Genomic DNA, 25,409 nt, shown 5'->3' on the forward strand with positions numbered 1-25,409 from the left:
AACGCATTTTTTGCAAATATCTCGTTCCCTTTCACATTTACGCTATTTTTATTTATTATAAATATTGTAGAGGATAAAATTCTCTACAACTTTTGTTTCAAACATTTTTTTTATCTCAAACCGTTTTTGAGATAGAGGGCGGTGAGCGCGCAGTCTTTCATTATGTACGGTATCATTCAAGTTCAACCTGTAGTCTCGGTCAAAAACGCGCCATAAAGTCCGTTAATTATTGAAAAATATATAATTATAAATAATTTACATATTTTCATAAAAGATCATATTGAATATAATAATTTTTTTCATTAAATTAAGTAGATATATCTTCGTTTAATTATAACACTTACCTCTTTGTACGATTAGAGAATTATTAACGCACTCTATCTCATCGGGCATACTCTATCTCATCGAGAAGACGAAGATTTTTTTTAAGATTTTCTTAAAAAAAGTTGGAAAAGGAAATGTAAAAACTGAAAACTTCAAAAAAGGGAAAAAAAAACACTTGAAAAACTTCCGGATTTGGATCAACTTGCTGTAGCATTCGAAGACGAAAACTGTCCGGTTCAAAGGTTATTTGAAAATGGAGTGCAAACTTTGTTAGCAATCTATAATGCTCCAAAATCTGAGAACAGCATCGATCGTCTTCGTTATACACAATTCATCGAATCAACCAAACTGAATAAACCTGTGCAATTATCAAATCTTCCACCAACAAGTGCAGCAGCTCACCAACATTTCAATCATGTTTACTACCAAGTTCGGACTTGGTTAGGGCATGATTTAGAACCCCAGAACTGGGGTTGGATAATGCGTAATGGATTCCTGGAACCTCTACCACTACTATTCTACCTCCAGGTCCAGAAAATTTTCTGAACAAAATATTCTGCAACTGCAAGAATGGTTGTGGTTCGCGATGTGGATGCAGGAAATCAGGGTTGCCGTGCTCTTTAGCTTGTGGTCATTGTAATGGGCAAGCTTGTCTATCAGAGTGATGTAAATGAAGATGGTACATTTGATCCCGAAATCCTAGAAGACTTGGAGGCAAATATCGTTCGTTGAAGATGAAAATGAAGAAGAATTTGAAACTCCACAACGACCAGACGGCGATGATTAAGAAAAAGAAGAAAACTAAAAATAAGAACATGGAGTTCTTTTTATTTTTATTCAATTTTTTTAATTTCAACCATGAGAGAAATGTATGAAATCGTATTTTTTAATAGACATATAAATTAAAAATGTATTTCTAGTCTTTTTATTTACTTTAAATGTAATTAGTATAAATCTAACTATAATTAATTAAAATGTAATAATTAAAGTAAAAAGGAAAAAAAAACACTTGAAAAACTTCCGGATTTGGATCAACTTGCTGTAGCATTTGAAGACGAAAACTGTCCGGTTCAAAGGTTATTTGAAAATGGAGTGCAAACTTTGTTAGCAATCTATAATGCTCCAAAATCTGAGAACAGCATCGATCATCTTCGTTATACACAATTCATCGAATCAACCAAACTGAATAAACCTGTGCAATTATCAAATCTTCCACCAACAAGTGCAGCAGCTCACCAACATTTCAATCATGTTTACTACCAAGTTCAGACTTGGTTAGGGCATGATTTAGAACCCCAGCACTGGGGTTGGATAATGCGTAATGGATTCCTGGAACCTCTACCACTACTATTCTACCTCCAGGTCCAGAAAATTTTCTGAACAAAATATTCTGCAACTGCAAGAATGGTTGTGGTTCGCGATGTGGATGCAGGAAATCAGGGTTGCCGTGCTCTTTAGCTTGTGGCTATTGTAATGGGCAAGCTTGTCTATCAGAGTGGTGTAAATGAAGATGGTACATTTGATCCCGAAATCCTAGAAGACTTGGAGGCAAATGTCGTTGAAGATGAAAATGAAGAAGAATTTGAAATTCCACAACGACCAGACGGCGATGATTAAGAAGAAGAAGAAAACTAAAAATAAGAACATGGAGTTCTTTTTATTTTTATTCAATTTTTTTAATTCCAACCATGAGAGAAATGTATGAAATCGTATTTTTTAATAGACATATAAATTAAAAATGTATTTCTAGTGTTTTTATTTACTTTAAATGTAATTAGTATAAATCTAACTATAATTAATTAAAATGTAATAATTAAAGTTAATAATTTTCTAATTGTACAAAGAGGTAAGTGTTATTATAAATGAAGATATATCTACTTAATTTATGAAAAAAAAATATTATAATCAATATGATCTTTTATGAAAAAATGTAAATTATTTATAATTATATATTTTTCAATAATTAACGGACTTTATACGGCGTGTTTTTGACCGAGACTACAGGTTGAACTTGAATGATACCGTACATATTGAAAGACTGCGCACTCACCGCCCTCTATCTCAAAAACGGTTTGAGGTACAAAAAAAATTTTGAAACAAAAGTTGTAGAGAATTTTATTCTCTACAATATTTATAATAAATACGAATAGCGTAAATGTGAAAGGGAACAAGATATTTGCAAAAAATGCACAAAAAATCGATTTTTTGACCTTTGACCTCAGTTATCTACAAGTCGCGCACACGCTATCATATGTAAGTTTTGAGACATGTTTTAGCATGTTAAAATAAAGGTTTATACGAGTTTACAGCCGGTTATCTTGAATTCCGAGATTCCTACCCTATTTCTGGCTATGAAACGCTCTGCAAGCTACTGATATTCGACAGATTGTAAAAACTGGCAGAAAATATTTGGGAGAGTGCAACTACTCTTTTCCTTCTACTATGGTAGAATGTTGTAAACTGAATGTATATATATATATATATATATATATTAAATACAGGATTAAACTTGACGTAACTTTTCTCTTACAATTATTTCTACACCTACCATGACGTCATTTTCTTTGATTACACGAAATCTTCGATAAAATTATCATTTTTCATTTTTCCGTCCTATTAAAACAATCTCGTTTTACGGGGGAAAATCACCCGGAGCGAAAAAATTAATAAAAATGACGTTTCAGACCAGCCACCGAGCCTTGGAGGGGGTGAAGGTTGTTTAAGAAAAACGAGAAAAAAATCCCCGTCGTAGCCTGGTTAGAGATGAAAAATGAGAACGGCCCGTTTAAGTTCAGAAATTTCCACGACAAACATCGCTTGTAAATTTATCTTTTTTAATGCGACTTATATTTTAATAAAGGAAAAACAAAAGGATCCATTAATTTTGCGTCACCCGAGTGGAATATAGGTCTGGGCCGGTCCTGTTTTACATAAAAATAAGATTTTTAAATCGTCACTCTCTTGATTTTATTATTATTCTTTTATTTTCTCTGTTTTTTTTCCTTTTTTTTTAATTTAGATTCAGTAGAATGGAAATCCTACCAACCAGGAAATCCTCGTAAGTTTTTTTTTTGTTTTTTCTAAGACTTTTCGTGTATTAAGTGCATTTGAGTGCATTACAGGACAGTTTTAGTGGACATAATATATTTTTTTTAGTTTTAGTGTACTTAACGTATTATAATTGATGAACTAGATAGAACTAGGTAGTGGATAACTTTAGGAAATAGGCTAGCAATACCTTTTGTGTGAAATTCTCAACGTGTTTTTCTTTGACCAAGGTTTCAAAGTTGTTGTAGGTGGTCTCGTATAAGTTTTTCGACTTTTCGGGCACTAACGTGGATAGCGCAGTTTCAGCAGCTTGTTGAATATCCAAAGACTCGTCATTATCACTCATTTTTTTCACAAAATTTTGTAGGAAATGCGGCGACGTTTGAATCTGACAGAACTTTGTCATTAAACAATGCATTAGAAACCGATTACCAGAACATTTTAAAAATTGTTTAAAAATAAATAATAATAATAGCATGAAAATCTCAAATTCTCCGCATTCACAAAAAATCTCATTCGTTTCGCAACTTGTTACATAAATAGCTATTGTCATTGTCAAATTCGATGTCACATTTTGATTACAAAGATTTGTGATTTTCGCAACTTTTGAAAAAGTTTCGATGGTTAAACGGCATTAAACAATATTTTTCAGATTCAATATGTCAAAAATAGAATAACTTATTCAATTAAACAAAAACGTTTAAAAAAAAACACAATCGAATTCAAACCCTCTAAAAATAAAAGAGAACCTCTTTTTTTAAACCAATTATTCTTTAAACGCATAAAAGAACTGGTAGATATACCTTTTCCAGAAAATATTCCAAAAAATCGTATTTTTCTTTTATTCCAATGATTTTCTTTTATTTCCCATTTAGCCGTCCCAAAACCCAGTGTGCACTCGACTAATCCGGGAGAGCCCTTATTGGAAAAAGGGCTCGGCTCGAGCACAGAACGTCTGGGAAACTTATTTCCTTATTTTTCGCCAGAATGGAAAACTTTGCTGCGAAAATTCCGTGTCGGTATCGACATTCTCCTCGGAGTGATGCTTCGCAAATTTATAATTATTCCGCCCCCATTCTTGGCAATATCAAAACGGGGTTTATTTACTCTTTATTAGCTGTATTTTCCAGTGGCGTAGTTAGGGTGGCGCCTCTGATACGCCTCGGAGGCTCCAAGGAGAACGACAGTTTCTATTGAAATGGAATTTTGTGAGCATATAAAGGTTAATTCAGAGCACTGTTTAAAAATACAGAGAGTTCTACAGGGTGTCCCCAATTTTGTGTTGATGAATAACACTCAGTCCTTACCCTTCTAGCTCTAACCCTTCTTAACCCTTCTTTTGAGGTAGTCCCACAAGCGTTCAATAGTGTTTAGATCTGCTGAACATGCAAGCCAGTCCAAAACTATGACACCTTCCGTTTCAAGGCATTCTCTAGTCACTCTGCTGATATGGGGAGGTGCACTATCGTACAAGAAGTTAAAATTATCTCCAATTGCAGATCTCTAAAGAGTAATAATTGGTTCTAGCATCAAATCAACATATCTCCGACCCGTTAAAGTTTGTTGAAGTGGTAAAAATAGAGTTTTTGCTCCCAGTATAATACCTCCCCAGAACATTACAGTTCCACCTGTATATCTTGATACAGATTTGGCAGCCTGAGGTGTCGCTCGTCTTCCTGGAGCTCTGAGAACCCGAATTCGATGGTTATCTGATCTTAGGCCAATTCTGATCTCATCCGAAAAAAGAACATTTTGCCAATTCTCATTTGTCCAGATTTTATGTTGTAGGCATCAATTTAGCCGGTCAATTTTATTTTGCCGAGAAAACTGTGGGATCCGTAACTCTCTCCTACTGTAAAACCCTCGAGCACGAAGCCTTTTTCTTATGGTTTCAACTGAAACGTTCACTCTTGTAGCTGCCACAAGTTGTCGTTGTAGCTCTGGATGAGAAACATAGAGATTTATTCTAGCAATTTGGTACACAAGGCGGTCTTGTTGTTCAGTTGTGACTCTCTGACGACTTTGTCTGGGCCTATCCTTGTGTTGTGTTCCTAATTCCAAGTACCTTGCATATGTTTTCAATACAACACCCTGGGTAACGCCTACTATCTCTACTACGTTTCTTTGGAGCATTCCTTGTTCGCTGAGAGCAATATTTCTTCCCCTCTGTACATCTGTTAATCCAACATAAAGAATTTATTTTATTTTTTTTGGATCGAATGAAAATTACCGGACAATCGTGATTTTACCACTGAACACAAAATTCAAAAGAAAATAAATCGCAGCAGTCGTTTATTCTTAATTATCATGTTTATTTAGAACAAAAAGCCTTATCTTAAAGTTGTATACCAATTTTTATTCATGCAAGAAATTTAGCCAGAAATAAAGAGTAAACCTATATAAGTTTGGTTGTGTGTAATATAAAAGTGCTATAACTCGAAATTTGCAGAACTCTCTTGTTAGCTGGAACGCCACTGGATTATTAGATTAGTCCTTTCGAGGCTGAGGCAATTAAAGCACAGCAGTGTGTTGATCTCTTTCCAGAATTTATCCAGACCTTGCGGTTTTTCCGCAGCGCTAAGGGCAGAGGGTGAAAACAAAAAAGGGTATAGTTCCTGTATGTTTGTGTTGAATGGACATAAGGGCAAAAGAAAAGTTAAGGGCGTATCGTTGAATGTTAAGCTGGAGTTGTTGGGACAGCATAATTAATTTCTTCTGAATAGTATTGTGGAGTTGTAAAACCATTTTATTATAGTGTTATGTTGTAGAGGAGTAAATTACAATGCGCACAGGGTCGAAACCTTTATAATAAGAGTGTGTTTTAATGTTTATTTGGTTTAAAAATCCTTGTTGTACGAATTTTCGAAGTAGTTTTATAAGCTGAAAATATGTTTGTAATACTTTAAATCCATATTTAGTGCGTATTTTTCTCTTTTTATTAATAGAAAAAGTTATTATTAGTAAACTCTACTAAGTTAAAAACTTGTTACAATTAAATAAAATGCATTTTTACAATGTTGTTTTAATTTATTTTTATTATAGTGAAACTGTTATACTAACTGAATTCTTTTATGATTTATAGTTCATTTCAAAATAAGTTGCTTATTCTTGTTTTACACCGTTCAAGAATAATAAAGAAGATTCATGTCTTTTATTTTGTGTGGAGAGCCATAATAAAAACAGGCAAAAAATAAAAATATTACCAAGAAAAAACACTTCTCTTCGAACATAAAAGAAAAAAATATATAAAAATAAATATAAATCACAAGAAGTACCTACTTGTATAAGAATTTTTAATACTGATTTTTTTATTGTTATATCTTAAAACACACTGAACAAAAAATATAACCTTTTTCAGCGTTTTCATATTCATCAAACAAAAAGAAAATACCTCTGATGTCCCTCTTTACTCCACCATCCTCTATCAGCGTTTTACCTTCGCGACATTCCACAGCAAAACCTTCCCCTACCCAGATTTTTTGGGTAAACTTTCCTTTGATATCCCTTAACTTATTCATTTCCACATACTTTTTTTTCGGTGTCTTCAGAATTTTCGAGTCACACAAGATATCAGAGAATGGGTCTTCGGGTTGAATATAAATGTACAAATTTCGAGATTTTTGCATATTTTTATTAAAATTTGTAAGTTAGGGGCTGGATGCGTGTGTGTATTCTGTATTTTTATTTATTTACGCTTTTTTCGAATAGGAAATGCAGTAGATAAAAAGTTCGACGTCTCAGATAAAAAAAATAAAACTGCTATATTATCTCAGATAGAGGAACTATCGGGAAACAAGAAATAGCCATCTTATACGAGAGTAAAGTAGTATTAAAAGCGATCAACCCAGTAACCATGAATTCGAAGTTGATCAAAGAATATCTAGATAAGTTGAACAAATTAGACAAAGAAATAAATAAAGTTCTCCTACCCAGGTTTGGGTAGTAGAAAAGAGTATGTAGAGTAAAAGTAAAAAAGTAAAAGAGAAAGAGTAAGTAGTAGCTAGAAAAGGAACGAACACTCCACTAATCTGCATCTACATCCTATCCATATGAAATACCCTGTATATAAATACTGTGTAATACCCAATTCTAGTATTTTTGTCGAGACAAAAATGATTCTTTTTTAAATTCCAATCGAATAATCGTAAATTTTTTATTTATTCTCCGCAGACTTTTCTTTTAAAAGGCTGAATCTATTTTTATTTCATTTTCACTTTTTATCTTGCCATTTTCACGAAAAAAAGTATCGCAGTTTTTTGTCTCCGGTTCAGCCCTTAATTCCATAATGCCTACTCTTCTTTTTTAGGATTTTTTTCATCAAAAGGAAGTCTATCTATCTATCTTTCCATAATCTACCACTTACAGGGTATAATTTATTTAGTCTCCCTTTAAAAAACAATTTTAGAGGTGTTATAACTTAAATAAATTTAACTTCTTTACAGGAAGTTAAAAATATACATAATTTTATTATTTTTTAAATATTGAACCCCCTAAAATACACTAATACCAGTAAAATAGATCCTTTGTATATTAAAAACCAAAGAGTATAATTTTTGCAGGGTTGTAACTAGGGATGGAACTTTTTTCGATATATCGATAGTTATCGAACAACAATGGGTGACTTTAAATTATCGATATAGCAGCACCTACATATATATCGATGTAACAATAGGCATTTCCATAAGTATCGATTATTGATAAATATCGATATAAACACAACAATCGGAAGAGTGGTATATCGTTATATTGAAATGTATTTTTGTAGGCATATTTTTATTCTCCATTTTAGAAACAGTATTATTAGATGAACAGTTCAAAATTATTATATAAAATACTGTATACCGGGTGCGTCTCAAAAGTGGCTGACCCCTATAACTTTTTAATTTTTTCAGATAAAAAAACGAGATTTGGTATGATAGAATATGACGTTAATTAGGATTGATTGACGGTATTCAACTGTTTTTCGCCACTCTGTTTCGCCGGAAATTACTACTTTTGATTTTTTAATGACACCCTCGGTATTTTTTTGTTTTATTCGATAGAAAATGACACACTGAATAGAATGACATATCATATGTCAACTTTTGACATTTTCGCATAGGGTTTTTTCAAATTTTAACATGCGGTTCGTAACGACAATTTGGCTCGAAATATCAAGTGTGTGGTTCCAAATTATTAGTAAAAAAATGCTTTTTCCAAATATGCCAATGAACCACTCTTGTTCCATTTGAAAAAATTGAGATATGATTAAAAATACGATTTGACCAAGACACAAAAAACATTAAACGATCAAATCTATTTTTCCAAGACTATTTGATTAAAAATTAGTGCTTTTAAAACAGTCATGGCACTCTAGATTAAAATTTAAAATAGTAAATTTAAAAACCACTGAATAAAAATACCAAACAGCAACCTAAAGCAAATCAGGGACTCAAAAATAAAACAACATTCTAAAACTAGAAAATATATTTATAGTTCTATTTAATCCAATCCATACATTTAAGAATATGAATTATAAAACTAACTAGCTTAATGTTAAATTACTAATAAATCTACTAAGTTTTAAAACGATCACAAAACTTTTTTTATGTCATTATTTATATATGAAGCAAAATATTTTTTTTTCTTGTATATAACTATTACAAGACCCACTAAATCTCACATAAAAATAAAGATAATATAATAATAAAGACACTTTAACTTGGTGATCCTGGTGAGTAACTCGGACTTGTCGGCGTATAAGTAGGAGAAGTAGGACTATACTTGGTGCTTTGAGGCGAATATTGAGGAGAAGTAGGCGAATAATTGGGAGAAGATGGAGAATATTTTGAACTCCCAGGTGTATGCTGAGGACTGCTCGGAGAATAACTAGGACTGGTAGGCGAATAAGTCGGAGAAGCTGGGGAATATTGAGGAGAAGATGGAGAATAACTGGGAGAAGCCGGAGAATATTTCGGAGAAGCGGGCGAATACGCCGGACTGGTCGGTGAATAACTCGGAGAAGTCGGAGAATATTGCGGAGACGAAGGCGAATATCTCGGAGAAGTAGGTGAATAACTGGGAGAAGCCGGCGTGTATCTTGGACTTGAAGGCGCATAACTCGGAGAAGACGGCGAATAATTTGCCGAGGTTGGAGAATAACTCGGAGAAGTCGGACTGTATGAAGGAGAAGTAGGCGAATAACTCGGAGAAGTCGGACTATATGACGGAGAAGTTGGTGAATAACTCGGAGAAGTCGGACTGTACGACGGAGAAGTTGGTGAATAACTCGGAGAAGTCGGACTGTACGAAGGCGAAGTAGGCGAATAACTCGGAGATGTCGGACTGTACGAAGGCGAAGTAGGCGAATAACTCGGAGAAGTCGGACTGTAAGAAGGCGAAGTGGGAGAATAACTCGGAGAAGTCGGACTATACGACGGAGAAGTAGGCGAATAACTGGGAGAGGTCGGACTGTAACTCGGAGAAGTGGGAGAATATCTCGGACTGGCCGGCGAATAACTGGGAGAAGTAGGCGAATAATGAGGACTTGTTGGGGAATATCCCGGACTACTAGGCCCGTAACCTGGACTAGGAACCAGTCCAGGAGAAGTGGGAGAATACACCGGAGAAGTTGGCGTCATAGGAGAGGAAGGATGGAATGCCGGACTCGAAGGCGAGTAGCTTGGCGACTGGCCGAAACTGGACATTGCCGGAGAGTGAGGAGTGGGAGACCATGCACCGTACCCTGGAGACATTCCTGAAGCATCTGAAGCCGCCGAAGGCGAAAATGAAGGTCCTCCAGGAGTCATACCACTTCCCATTAAATCTGAAACAAAATAAAATTCATTAATACTAAAAAAACCTTTAAAAACACCTAAAAACTTACTGTGAGGCGACCAGGCACTGGCATTTCCAACGAACGGAGTAGCTCCCTGGTTCCAAGGCGTCATAGCACCACCAGGACTCATGCTGGGAGTTGCAGCAGACCCGAAGAATATTCCAGAACCCACTTCGGCACCTTGAGCTTGCGGAATGGGCATTCCCATCTTACATTTCTCTGCATCAAGTAAAAGATCAAAGGAACCCGTTCCCATTCGTGGTAACTGACCCATAATAATGTTTTCCGACACACCTAACCAGAAAAAAAAAAACAGAAAACATAATTTATATAGTATGTATACAAAAAAAACGAAAATCAAACCTCTCATCGGGTCTACTTCAGCGTGAGCCGCAGCATCCATCAATACATCCACAGTTTCCTCGAAGGAACATCTCATGAGGGCACCGGTGTCTTGTCTGTTGATCCCGTGACGCGTGATGGCCATAAGATGGCCTTTAGCGGTCATTACGTCACAAAGCAAGGCCAGATGGCGGTAGTTTACGTATAGACCGTAGAACTGGAGCACAGCGTTCATTTCTTTCTCTACCGATTTTCTTACAGCTTCTATACCCAACACCTGTAACGAAAAATTTAATTGTTAACATCAGAAGTGGGATTTTTTCGAAAAATATTACCGAGAATATTTCGCATATATCGTTTGAAGCGGTTCTCACAGCATCAACATCCCTTTCAGACAGTACTTTCATCATACTAGTACCGTCAGTTTCAAGTAACCATTCGGCAATAGCCTTAAACTCGCCAGTATCGGTTATAATGATTCTTTTCTTTGAATCGGTTTGAGGCAAGTGCATGTACACTTTCGAGATAGCCTCAATCCCTTGCAAGGTCATATCGCTGAGCATGTTAGCCTCAATACATCGCAAAAACATATCGTCGTCCATTTTGTCAACATCTTCTTCGCTTTCGCCAAATTTACCATCGTCGCCGTTCATGATACGGATTCGAAGCACTAGCTTGTCAGCGTTGTCATCATTAAAAATACAATTTAAGTCGTCACCGAAGCCTGCGTTAATTTTTTCAGCGATCTGTTCCATGGAGAGTTTCTTATCTACCATTCTTTTTCTGTCCAGTTCAATACGCAACAACCAGGGAGATATCCTTGTTGGATCAAAGTCAGGCATTTCATAATAAACATTCACGAAATCTTGATCTTCATGTATGACAGTATTTTGTGGATCTGGATCGTAATAAATCGCGGTGTTTGCTGTAACTTTCCTTAAAGTAGTGTGTTCCAATCGACATAAAACATTCTTGGCTTTCTCAGCATCCCTAGCAGCTGCACCGGTTAAAAATACAGTCAGAGATGGAGCTTTAGGCTTCTTAGAAACGTTAATAATTTCCTTCAGTCTCGGTACACCAAGGGTTACGTTCTTTGATGACACACCGGCAAAATGGAAGGTGTTCAGTGTCATCTGAGTGGCGGGTTCTCCCAAGGACTGTGCTGCTAAAGCACCGACCATTTCACCTGGATTAACCTGAGCTTGTTGGAATCTCGTCTCGATTTCACCAAGCAACCACTCAAACGCTTCAGTGGTTAGTCTGTATTGTTCTGAAACCAGTTTAGCACATAGAGTTGATCGTACTAAACACTGGAAAAGTAAAGTGGCGTTTTCGTTGGCCTGGATTGAAAGTCTGTCTTCCCCCACCACTATAACACATTTTCCTAGTAATTCCCTGACACCTTGGATTACTCTCAGAGGTGACAAATCTGTCGTGGACTTTTTGTTGATATGGAAAATTTTCTGTACATTCCAGATCATTCTTTGTAAGTTACACGGAAGTACAACGCTTGAATCTCCGCTGGGGAAGATTTGCCTTAAAGCTTCGCGGTCTTTCTGGAGTTGCTCCCATTCTTTTTCGAGTTCAGCAATAACCTCTCCAGAACTCATGATTTCCTTGATAATATCTTCGTTAAAAACTCTTCTAAGATAACGTTCGTTGCTTGGATCAAACCGGAACTTCTTTTCAAAAGCTTTTGTGCTGAGTTTAATGGTTGGAAGTGACTGGAACTCAACCATTTCTCCACATAGCCCGTCTTCGCCGTAACGCAACTGGATAAGCTGACCCACTGAGTTCCTTACTGTGCCGTCGTAGTTCACCATTACCGACTCCATGGCTTTGATCAGACGACGCTGAATGTACCCAGTCTCTGCAGTTTTTACGGCTGTATCGATAAGACCTTCTCTACCTCCCATGGCGTGGAAATAAAACTCTGAAGGCGTTAAACCGGCTAGATATGAATTCTCTACGAATCCCTTGGATTCAGGACCATAATCATCTTTAATGAAGTGGGGCAAGCTTCGTTTTCTGAACCCGAAGGGAATACGTTTACCCTCAACGTTCTGTTGCCCTACACAGGCGATAACCTGGGAAATATTGATGTTTGAACCTTTGGAACCTGATACGACCATAGCTTTTAAGTTGTTGTATTCAGTCAGAGATTTCTTGGCAGAACCTCCGGTTTTGTCACGAGCATCGTTCAAAATCCTGTTTACTTGGTTCTCAAAGGTCTGTCTGAGAGTGTTACCGGGAGTGGGTTCAAGTTCCATGTTGTGTGCTTTCTGGATAACCTCTATTACGTCTTCCTTGGCTTTCTTGATGGCTTTCTGGATTTCTAAGTATGTCATGGGATCGGCAATTGTGTCTCCAATACCGATACTGTGACCTTCTAGTAACAGCCAGTTGTTTATTGTTGTCTGGATGTTTCCGTAGAATCTTCCGCAAACTTCGTGACCTAATTCAAGGAAACAGATGTGTAAAAGTGATCCAGCTGAAGCTCCAAGTGATTTTTTGCATAAAATTCCCATAATCAGTTCTCCGTTTTCAACCATAACTTTGGTGTCTCCCGGCGATATCCATTTGTATGGACCATCATCCTCGTCGTCTGGATGTGTTGAATGTGTCCTGATCATATTCACGTTCCCAGGAATAATCAAAGAAAACAACTGTTTTCCTGTCCAAAGAGGTTTAGGCTTCAAAATCGCGGGTCTAGGTACTCTTCCATCCCAAATTGGCAAAAACATCAGCAAATTCATCATCTGTTCCTTCTCGATGAAGACATCTCTTTTGGTCATCTTCCTCACAGCGCAGAGGGTGTCCTGTACGATACCCATAACAGGTTTGTTACATTGAGGCGTTATAATTTGTCTGGGGGTGATGTGGAGGTTCTCTAGCTCAGCTCTGGTTTCCATGCTTTGAGCTACGTGGAGGTTCATCTCGTCTCCGTCGAAATCCGCGTTGTATGGTGAGGTACAAGAGAGGTTCATGCGGAAGGTTGACCAGGGCAGGACTTTGACCCTGTGACCCATCATACTCATCTTGTGAAGGGTCGGTTGACGGTTGAAGATGACCAAGTCGCCGTCACGAATATGTCGTTCTACCCTGTTAAAAAATTTAAAGAAAAAACATAGTATATTTAAAAAATAACCTTTTTTGTTTTTACTGTGAAGGGTAGAGATAAGGAAGTTATCTTGGTGAAAAATGACCATCAAAAGGAAAAATCAATAAATAAAAAAATTGTATGTAATATAACACGACGAATATCTGCGAGACCGTTAAAAATTTAGAAACACTTAAACACAAAAAAATCGTATTTTCATTCTGCATTTAAAAGAAAAATATATACAGCAATGTTGCCCACACCACAAAACATACCCTGTATAAGATAATGAGACTTTTCCTTCTTGGATCTGTTTTATTATACTTGGTGTTTATAAAAATATAGCTAAATAATAATAAGGTCTTACCAGACTTTGGATATACTGTTTTGAACAAAAGTTTAAGTAAATAAGAAATAACATGACAACATCGCATAGAGCTTCAGATAAAAATAGTGTACTATACGCAGATTTTTATGCTGAGCCTAATTCTGTACAGAAAAATTGGAGTTGCAATTTAAAAAACTTACAACTTTATCATTACTTATTTATGGGACATCCCGTATACTTTTCCTATCTTTTTCATTTCTTTGTCAACAACGACGATATTGCACATGTCCCATATAAGATGATTCTCCTTACCTCTATTCTCCATAGACTCTCCACTTTAAAAACTTACTTATAACCACACTGTAGATGCAAATCCGAAGATTTTGGATGATATCTCAAATCAATCCTTTCACCATTATCCCTAATAATATATTTAGCTCCAGGATACTGTGAATGCCCCCTCCTGACCAGTTCTAACATTCTAAATTATTTAAAAAAAGAAACACAAAATAAATTAAAAAATAATACAATAAAATAACAAAATTCGTACTTTTCAAAATTGAAAGGTGTTACTATTTCCGGGAAGGTCATGTTCTGCGCAATACTCCTGGGCACGCCTACTTGATCGATGCGCAGATTGGGATCCGGCGTGATGACAGTACGCGCAGAGAAATCCACACGCTTGCCCATCAAGTTACCTCGGATACGACCTTCCTTGCCCTTGAGGCGAGCCTTGATCGATTTTAGGGGTTTTCCAGACTTTTGCATCGCTCTGTAATAAAAGTTCGATACCTCCAGATATTAAATCGTCTCAATCTAGTTATCCGCTTCAAAAAAAATTAGATTTAGTTCTAGATAAAGATATAAAAACACTAAATAACCTTAAAAAATCGAAACTAACCTAGGCAACCCGGGCATGTCGTTATCCACCAACGTTGCCACGTGGAACTGCAACATTTTGACGTTTTCTGTCAAAATATGCGTAGCAGCGCCCGAAGTTTCGTTCTTTTCCAACTCGGCATTCACCTTGATGACGTCGGCAAGTTTGTGAGTGATGTCATCCTGATTTTTGGCCGAGCCGTTCATCACTACGGCCGGTCTGACTGGCAATGGAGGCACCGGCAACACCGTGGCGATCATCCAATCGGGACGGGCGTACTTTGGATCCATTCCAAGGACGAAACATTCCTCGTCTGGAATAGAGAAAATGGAATAGGAACGATTGTTATACAGAGTGGACCAATTTGAAACATATGTAGAAGTGACCCAGTTTTATGACGATTCTCGTTTGGGAGTAGGGATACAAAGATGCGATTTTCACATCACTGTGCAACTTTTTTATAAAATTAAAGATGCTGCATGAAGTTTTGTCCTAGTTCTCATCGGTTTCCGATATACAAAGCGAATTAGAATTTGTTACATTTTTCGTATCTCGGTTATCTTATAACTTATTGAAAAGGTAAAAACTGAGTCTCATAGTTTTTCACGGGGAATTCAGCGACGGAACTGTCATTCTTTAAATACAGGGTGATCCGAACGGTATTCCAGACACCATCCAAATAGTGAAGTTACTTCAGAAATTGTTTGGAAAAAATCAAAATCAAAATGAAACTTCTACACCCTGTATCTCGGAAACGAAGCATTTTCGGACATACATTTATACGAACTTTTCTACTTATTTTTATCTGCAGAATATGCTGCTGAAGTTTCCGGAATACAGTTCGGACCACCCTGTAGAGTATATTATATTTTTCAAAAGCTCATAATAAGATAAATAAAATAAACAATAATATACAAGGTGTTCCGTTTAAAAAACATATATTTGGGCAATATTTCAAGAATGACAGCTTAAAGCAACAGCAGAAAATTATTAAAATTCTTCTCAAAAAAAAAAATATGGTCCACCCTGTATATACTTTATAAAATAAACGGGTGAAATGGGTTTGTAGCGGAGCCAGTCTGAATTATGGCTGAAGCATGTCGAGTCTGTATTTCCGGTCCAAAAGATTCTTAGCGGGACAAGGCTTAAAATATATCTCTACTTAGCCAAAGTAAATGCGTTTTTTCTGTACTTCGAAGTAGTAGAAATAAGACGACCAAGAGAGATACAACGATAAAAATACAAAGCAGTTTATTAGGTAAAAAAACGAGACATTCAAATAAAACTACTGAAAACTTATATTCAGTCAGCATAACTTGATCATTTTTGTTTATAAATGTTTTGCGATGGTTTAATTTTACTGTATTTTGATTTGAATTACACTAAGAGCTGGCAAAGGTTAGTCTTGGGTCGAGATTTCCGTATGTAAGAAAAGTACAATAGGTTTTTAATGTACCGAACAAAGAGAGGACAGTAAACACGTTGCCAAACGTCTGAAATAAACCGAGAAACTGTGCACATCGCTAAGAGACGTGGAAGGGATATAGCAGATTTGTCACAGTTGACCGGTCGACCCAATCAATACCTCTGTCAGTACTTAAAGTTCTAGGAAAAGGTGTACGTCATGCGTTCAGCTTCACGATTTAATTACGTCTCGTGATACTTAATTTGTTTATTTATTAACTAGTCGTTGTAATTTACCCTATAGCTTGAATTTTTTAAGTGCAAGCTAGAAACACTTGGATTTTTGGTAAAAATAAGTGGAATTGAGTGGGTGTTCGATAGTGGTCGAGCTATTAGAACTCTGAATTCAAAAATCGATATCTCGAAATCTATTAGCAATAGTAGATTGTAGTTTTTTCAAGAACTTTCTTAATATTTCTGCTGTATTTTCTTTGTAGACAGTAGTAAATAGATGTTATATGATTGTTTCCAATTTTTGAATGGAAAAAACAACCTTATCGAATTTTTCTTATGTAAACATATTGTAAAATATCCGATCTTGAAAATAAAAAAAAAGTTTCAATATCTAAAGTGGTTCTTGAGTTATGGCCTGTTATGTGTTAAAAAGTTGAGTTTCTAAATTATCGCGATTACTGACGTTTTCTCGTTATAAAAAAAATGACACCCTAACGATATCCTTATAATTCCATTTCAGATGCTCAGAAACATGTCTAATGATTTTATCTAGTTATCTCTTGCAAAAAAGTCTTTTAAAAATAAGCGATTTGCCATCGTGATTTTACTTTACTTGATTGGGAAAGGCGTATCGGCAACGCCGCAACAGCACACCATCGCGAGTCGCGTCAGTTGGTCGCATTTCTCTCACTCCGACTTAATAAGATCCCTATGCGATTTACTTCCACACATGTAAATGCCGACCCAAAAGTAACAGTTGCCAGCACGGTATACTAACATACCAAATCTCGTTATTTTAACTGTAAAAATAAAAAGTTAGTTAGTATAGGGCAGGGCCATGTAAGTGAAATATTAAAAATGGTTCCAGCAAAAATTTCCCAATTATGACGGGTGATGGCGCTGATCGTCAAAATTTTTGTACAGGGATTTTGCTTACCGACAATACGACGTGAGCTACGACCGGACCAGGACCAATCAGAATGATCAGTCTTTCTTGGACATTTGCCGCGGAAGTGTGTGTTAATTTCTGTTGTGATAAGTGTGGTTGTGTTTGCAGTTTGATTTTTCGGTTTTGATATTATGTTAAAATTAATTTTGAAGTATTGTATCGCCTGTTTTTATGTAATAGTACTTTTTTTAGTTCTATGATCTGATATGTTATGATTTGTTAATGTTTGTTTAACAATGTTATACCAAAGAGGTTATACTTAATATATCAATTTGCATAGCCCAACTTTTTATCAATAAACTTTGTAGACTTTCAGATTATTTAATTCCTTTTGTTTCCGTTTGTAATTTTATTTTTAAGACATATTATGTGATTGTTTCACATAATATGTTTTAAAAATAAAATTGCAAATAGCGAATAAAAATAATTAAAATAAAAAAGTGTATTTTACAATTCCCCCCGGCCCCGCACCCTTTTGGCTAACCAGTAAATGTCAGCTTTGTCGAGAGATGGCGTTACGGAAATGGAACCGATTTATTACAAGGAACTTGGGCTTCTTTTTCGTTAGTATATTCTGTGGTATAGGGGTGAGCCACTGTTGAGACGCACCGGGTATAAAAGTATGACAGCTGAGAAATAATTTCCCTAAAGCAATAAAAAAATCAGTTGCTATTATAACTTGACGTTTTTCCACAAATAATCTTGGAAAAAAAACCGAGAAAAATAGTAAATCCGGATTGCGCTGAGCGATACACAAAAATATCCACAGGGGACCGTCTTTTGTGACCCATCTTTGCATCCACATATCGACGTATATGTGGAAATATAGGGAATAACTCTGGATTGAAACGAATTTTGGAAAGGTCGGGTGGCGTATGCTTTATAACAAACTGGATATGCGCTTGTGTACGTAGAATACGTAGGTATGTGTATGCAGATAGTAAATTGGAATTGCTAGAATGCAATTTTATGTTGTGGGAGGAATGAAATGATGGCAAACAAAGACAAAAGGAATGTTTTAAATATATTTAAATTTAATATACCTACTAGATAAAAAAAATAGCTTTGCAAGCTTCTATTTCACTTGTACAGGGTGAGTCAACGATAGAGTAAAGTCAGTTATCTCATTTGTTTCGAGGTTTACAAAAAAAATAAAAATTATAGAGAAAAGATTAAGATATAGAATGTTCAGCTATCGTTCAACGTTACGTCATATATTGTCGAACTCTCTCAATCACTTGACAACCAGATTAAAGAGATTGGTGACGCCATTACGGCATTTCGTAAATTACTGTATATTCCCTATAGAAATTTTAAAACATTTTCCGATGCACGTCATCAACTTTGAGCGACAAGCGATGGCGACAGCGCTGCCAGATTGTGACGGATTTATGAGACGAATCTTAATTTAAAAGCGACAAACAATATATTTAGTATATAATTTTTAAAGGCAGCAGCTACTCGCTACAAAGTGAAATAAGTAGAAATAACTTGAGTGGTATAATGCAATACCCGGTATACGATCTAGTGATAAACTAAACAACGGTTCAACTTACTACAAGAACTGATAAGATTTAATAAGGGTTTGAACTGACAAACGCGAGACAAAGAGACCCAATAACAATAGATACATATTTTTATGGATCCGAAGCCAAATGTTTCCGATCTGTGGCCCTGGAAAGGGCCAATAAGGTATAAAAGTTTATTGGGCGAACGCTTTAAGGGCCAGACTATCGTAAATTCCATTAGAACGAACCGTTTGGGTTATAAAGAAGATTATTTAGTTGGCCCGGATAGCGAGAATTTCGGAATTTTTCGATAGATTCTTCTATTTTAGATTCCAGGCAAATATGGTTAGGAGTAGGGATGTGCTAGACCTCCGGTAATATCGATAGTTAGAATGAATCAAAATACCGGATGCGTCTCAAAAGTGCCTCATCCCTATAACTTTTTATTTTTTTTTCTGATAAAAAAAAAACGAGATTTTGTATGTTAGTAATACATACAACATAAATTAGGATTGATTAGACGTATTCAATTTTATTGTTTTTGATCACTTCCTGTTTCACCGGAAATGACTATAACCCTCGGTATTTTTTTACTTTATTCCTTAGAAAGTGTCACTTGAAATAGAATGACATATCATATGTCAACTTTTGACATTTTCGCATGTTTGTGGTTTATTTGAAATTGTAACATGCGGTTTATAATTATAATTTGACTCGAAATACCAAGTGTGTGGTATCAAATTATTCGTAAAAAAATGCTTTTTCCAAATATGCTAACGAGCCACCCTTGTTCCATTTGAAAAAATTGAGATATGATTAAAAATACGATTTGGGCATCTTTTAACCGGCCAGGACAAGACAAGAAAAACATTAGGCGATCAAAATTATTTTTCTAAGGCTCCTTGATTAAAAATTAGTCTTCATAACACAGCCATGACACTCTAGATTGATATTTGAAATACGATTTTTTAAGAGAAAATGTCAAAAGTTCACATATGATAGTTAATCTATACAAAGTGTCATTTTCTATCGAATAAAGTAGAAATATACCGAGGGTGCCATTTAAAAATCAGGAAGTGACCAAAAACAATTGAAGTTGCCAATCAATCCTAATTTTTGTCATATACTAACATACCAAATCTCGTTTTTTTATCTGAAAAAATAAAAAAGAGAGACACTTTCGAGACGCACCCGGTATAGGCAAAAAAATATCGATACAGTGACAAATTTGGACAAATAGTACAATACGATCGAAAAAAACCGTATCAAAGACGGCTGGGAATGACAATCGCTGATAATTTTGGCGGTATTCGAAAAGAAAATTCGGAATAGATTTCTGTGTCTTGACGCGGTTTTTTTCGATCATACGGTACATTTTACAGCAATTTAAACAAATTTAAGTCATTGAATTACTAAAAATAACAAAAAATAAAGGAAGTATGAGGTAATCCAGTGAAATTTTCTCTGTAAATACATATTATTTTTTTTATTCTCATAATTTTCTAGACATTTTTTTTCGAAACTAAAAAAAATCTCGTTTAAGGCACACCCGCGCTGGGGAAATTTTTATTTTTCCCAGTTTAGAGTATTTCCCGCAAATTCCCGACATTTTTAATTAGAGTTTCTGAACTAAATTTCGATGTGGTGAACTACAGAATAAAAAACTAGTTAAAAACTGTTTTTTTTTGTGTTAGCTTGTTCTGTAGCTTTTCGTGTATTTTTTTCTACCTACCTTTTTTCTCCATGCTGTGCTAATTATGATCCAGAACGAAAAAAAAACCTCCCTGTTTCTAGATATGATTTTATTTCAAGTATTTTTTTTGTGAAAAAAACTTATTGCCTATATTTCAATATAAAGGCCGAACCAGGCTGAGCGCGCATTAGAAGATTCTAAAGAACTACAATATCTAGATCGGAGATTTTTTTAGTACATTATTGTTTCACAATGAAGTCTATCAATTAAAAATATTTTCAATATGGCGGCACTTCCGGAAATACCGGAAGTTGACAGAAACTTTCTTATTTTAAATGGGTACCCCCATTTTTTATTACATACTTAAATTCTCTGTAAAATTTTATGAATCCTGATATCAAACACCCTATACCTAACGTTAACTGTTTTTGAGAAAAAAAAATATTTAAAATTTTTGGCAGAAAAAAAACTGCCTGTCAAAAAAATTCGTATATAGTCTAAACGTCAAATTTGATGATTACCACAGCCACTGGGACATAAAGAGAAGACACGTGGCTATATATTTCAAAAATTAAATTGTATGAACGTCATATTATATTGGCCGTAGCTGTCATAGAATTGAGAGATTAAAAAATTATCATAAATCATTTTTTTTTTCAAATGGAAACCCTCTTTTTTTATTTCACCAATGAAAAGGTTTTTCAATTCGTTACTTTTCGATTATACATGTTCCTATACCTAAAATAAATCGTTTTTATGTTAATTAAGATTTAGTTTTAAAGTATATTTAGCTTCATTTGACATTAAGTGTCAAACAATCAGAAAATTTATTTCCTTCTGTCAAAAAACTAATTATTTGAATTAAGTGTATTTATAAAAATATATCTCGTATTTTAGTAATATCTAATGGCAATATGACATGGCCACAGATGTAGTTTTACATCGCTGGACGTTTAAAGTCATAGGCTACTGGTTCAATTTTTTTTTGCAACCATAAACTCACCAGTAATATGCTTGAAAATCTCCCAAACCCTTTCTGCAGTCAAAGGTATCTTTTTTTCCTGCGAATCTTCGTTAATATGTTTCCATTCGGCTGTCAAATCCAAACCGCTACGTCTGATGCTCGGTTGGTACCGACCGCAGCCACCGTGGCTCTGTTTTTTATTCGGGTCGTTCTGTTCGTCCTTTTTTATGTCCATTTCGTCACCCCCCTCGCAGATGTTCTTGCCCTTGCACAGGTCGTAGACAAAGGCCAGTCTACGTCTAGGTTGGCCTTTACTTTTCATTACAATCTCGCGAATTTTTGGATTGCACTGAAATAGATTTAAAAAAAAAATGGTAGAGTATAATATCACTAGACACCCGAGTTTTAGTCGAAGTTCTTGAAGCCAACATAGGATAAGGTGACGTCACATTGGGGCAAGAAAATACTGAATATATTCCAAGTGAACAAAAAACCATGAGGTGGCTTTGATAAAAATACCGTTCAAAGAGCACTAAGCAAACATCTGAGAAAACGTTAAAAATTTAGGAACACTTTAAATACAAAAAATGTCTCAAAGAAAAATAATATAAGGGTGTTGCTTATAAAATAAATGAGATATAACATAATAAATGTTGCAACCACACTAAAAAGTTAGGAAAACATATGTAGCTAAGTTCAAATTCACTCTAGATTATGAAAAATAAGAAATAGCATGGCAACGCTGCATAGTGTTTAAACAAAAATAGTATACTATATGCAGAACTTCATAGTGAAGCTAATTTTGTACAGAAAAATAAGGGTTGCAATTTGAAAAAAACTTACAACTTTATCATTACTTTTTTTTGGGACACCCTGTATACATGCAACATTTATGCAAAACATTTTTTCATATATTCGTCAACAACGACGATATTGGACTTCCATGCATTCATGGGCCACCCAGTATATTAGTGCATAATATAACTAGAGATGACGTACAGTGTATATTTTTGAGGAAAACATAAAAAAAAAGATAATGTGACGTCATTTTGGGGCAAAAGATACTGTTATTGACTTTTGAGCATTGTTATTTTGAATATTTAGAGCTGACATCTGATTTCTGGTTCAATCAAGACAGTCACAATACCAGAAAAATAAGAAAACTTAGAAGTGCCAAAGGCTAAGCAATTTTTTTAATTTTTTATTTTTAAAAGTATTTTTTTATTGACTATAATAGTAAGTTATCAGTATTACTAAGCATGGCTTAGTAATACCAATAACATATTATTATTTTTATTAATAATATAACTAGAAAATGTTACTTTATCTTATTTTAATATCCTGATTTTGCAACAGACTAGACAGTAATGTTATTTAATGTTATAAAGCGCCTCTATGTCTCCTTATTTCTCTGGAGTAGTATCAAAAAATGTAAAATATAAAAATAAACACTCTGGATAGAAGAAATTAAAGTACCTACAGAATAAAAAAATATAAACATTCTATTTGTCTATCTACAAAGTTCTTTTGGTTCAGTTTCAAATAACACATTCTTTGTTATAAATATTTAAGTGTACTTAGGTATTATTTATTATTTCTCATATATTTATATAAAAGTTTTGAAAAAAAATGGTCAATTTTGAAGTTACACAAAATCATTTTTTTTACTGGTAAACCAAGACACAGACTTGAAATTTACTAGATTATTTTGTAAATAATAAACAAACAAATACTTTGAATATTTTTTATTAATTTTTAAGACCAATCAAAACAGTACCTACATAATTGCTGCAAATAGTCTTCTTTTTTTTAAAAATAAACGACTTTTTTATTTATATTACCTATATTCTTCAAGTAACTTAAACAAACATGTAACCTACTGGCAATTAAATATTAATAATAAATAAAAAACAAAGAAAAACCATACTTACAGGACTGACAAGCAATTTACTGCAATAGAAACAGACACATCTCAAGATCTTAATGATTTTCGTAATGTATCCAATATGAAACACCGGCTTTGACAGTTCTATGTGCCCAAAATGACCCGGGCAATCTGTCATATTGCCGGCACAAGTCTGACACCTGGATTGACGATCTATTACCCCCTGCCGGGGGTCCATGAGACCCCCCAATTTGGGACGTCCCGCCTCCATCGTTTCTGGGTAGCGAATGCCACCCTCTGTGACAGACATTCTTCGCTAGAAAAGACAAATCATGTAAAATTAGTAAATGGAGAGAACTACCAAAAAAACACGATTTTTTGTAAATATTCATGTTCTATCTTGAAATTATCTGTACTCTAGTATGTACTAAATAAAAACAAACAATAATTTAAGCATTTACAAGAGCTTTCAACGTTTAAATACATAAATATGCTCACTATGAGCACAACAGAACTCCTTAAAAACCACTCTTGCACATCTCACTGAGTAAAAACAAGTACAAACTATACAGTGTACAAAGAGGGAAAGGGAGACACCAACACAGCTGTTTTGATTAAATATTAAGGTTAGGTTTAATTCAAACTTAAAAACCAACATAAAAACGCTTTTAAATTACTTTAAACCACTTTATTTCACTTTCTCTCATTAAAAATAATTTATTTATACTTTTGTTGTTGTTCTGAGCCTTAAAAAAGTTAGTTGAAAACTTTTCAAGATGGACACTGCAACAGTTAAAAACTTTGTTGTTTTAAAAGTATTGTATTTTACTTACGATTTCATCGGGGCTTAGAATTCCGAATTGTACACGTTTTACGGTCCTCAAAGGGGCTTTTGAGTCCCCCGTGAACGCCATTCTGGCGTTTTATCGTAAAGAAATCGACGATTTTTTGCGGAACGATTAAAAAACCTTCTAAACGCAAATGGCTGACGACACGCACTGATAAAGTTCAAGCTAGGCGATGCCCTCGGCTTTCTTGTTTGACAGGAGGGACGTTTACGAAACGCGTAAGGTAGGAACAGGACCGTAATCAGCTTTGAAAAAATATTTTTTTAAAAATTTATATTAAATTAAAAAATAAATTGGCTTTAACTGGCTTGACAAATAAAAAATATTAATATTATGTGGTTGAAATACACGATTGGTAGATTATTATAGAATAATATACATTAGAGAATGACAAGTTATGCAAAAGTTAGGTAAATGAACTTTTTGTACACCATTTTGCATTTGGTACTTGCAAATTTTTAATTGTTTTCGATTTCGAAATCAGTAATATTTTTTTTGTGTTTAGTAGAATAATAAGTTTATTTAATCTTTTAGAGTATATTATTATTATAGCAAGTTTTTAATTAATTTGTTATTTAGTGTATAATTTTTTATTTTAAATAAAATTATTAAGAAGTTCTTAAACTGTATTTTCTACTAATATTTGGCTGTCCTGTTGTGACAATACTTTTGTCACTGACTAGACAAAATTTATTGATATAGTTTATCTAATGAGAGAGTGTATTGAGTCACAATTGCTGTCTATCATTTATTAGATGTTTCTGTTGGTAATTACAATTATTATAAAAATAACATTTCAAAAAAATGTTATTATGGTTAATTTTATTTTACTGTAAAATATAAATTATTTAGTTCAAAAAATTAAGAATTTTTTTTATTATTTTTAACTTTATGAAAATAATAAGTTCTAAAAATAATGTCTAGTAATAAATAATACATAAAAAAATATGAAAAACAATTAACAGATAAATAATATAATCTATATTTTTTATAATCTACCACAATCACGATTTTCTTGATTTTTGAATAAATTTATAAAAATAAAGTACGGTCCTGTATCACTTTCCCCTCTTTACATGACTTCG

The 25,409-nt window shown here is 34.5% G+C and overlaps 2 protein-coding genes across 4 annotated transcripts in view; one reads left to right on the plus strand and one right to left on the minus strand.

The window, feature by feature from the left end:
- LOC115885361 (lachesin-like) overlaps positions 1–25,409 on the plus strand; it is a 249,699-nt gene that overhangs the window by 14,855 nt on the left and 209,435 nt on the right. The gene's annotated exons all lie outside the window — the stretch shown is intronic.
- LOC115885360 (DNA-directed RNA polymerase II subunit RPB1-like) lies at positions 8,824–24,483 on the minus strand. Its single transcript, XM_030904253.1, has 10 exons — positions 24,310–24,483; positions 23,523–23,792; positions 21,631–21,940; positions 14,861–15,152; positions 14,510–14,731; positions 14,309–14,440; positions 10,867–13,633; positions 10,553–10,808; positions 10,238–10,483; positions 8,824–10,177 (listed from the first exon to the last, which is right to left on the minus strand). Exons 1-10 carry the CDS (start codon positions 24,388–24,390, stop codon positions 9,069–9,071), a joined length of 5,685 nt encoding a protein of 1,894 aa, XP_030760113.1. The 5' UTR covers positions 24,391–24,483; the 3' UTR covers positions 8,824–9,068.

The sequence above is a fragment of the Sitophilus oryzae genome, unplaced genomic scaffold, assembly GCF_002938485.1.
Source record: "Sitophilus oryzae breed Bouriz unplaced genomic scaffold, Soryzae_2.0 scaffold_381_pilon_pilon, whole genome shotgun sequence".
Taxonomy (NCBI): Eukaryota; Metazoa; Arthropoda; class Insecta; order Coleoptera; family Curculionidae; genus Sitophilus; species Sitophilus oryzae.

Bases quoted from the DNA above. Each gene is read 5' to 3' on its own strand.
- LOC115885360 (XM_030904253.1), bottom strand. From the start codon at position 24,390: ATGGCGTTCACGGGGGACTCAAAAGCCCCTTTGAGGACCGTAAAACGT. The intron at 10,809-10,866 runs GTAATATTTTTC...TTTTCGTTACAG, and splicing joins ATATATGCGAAATATTCTCG to GTGTTGGGTATAGAAGCTGT. The intron at 10,178-10,237 runs GTAAGTTTTTAG...ATTTTGTTTCAG, and splicing joins CAGTGCCTGGTCGCCTCACA to ATTTAATGGGAAGTGGTATG.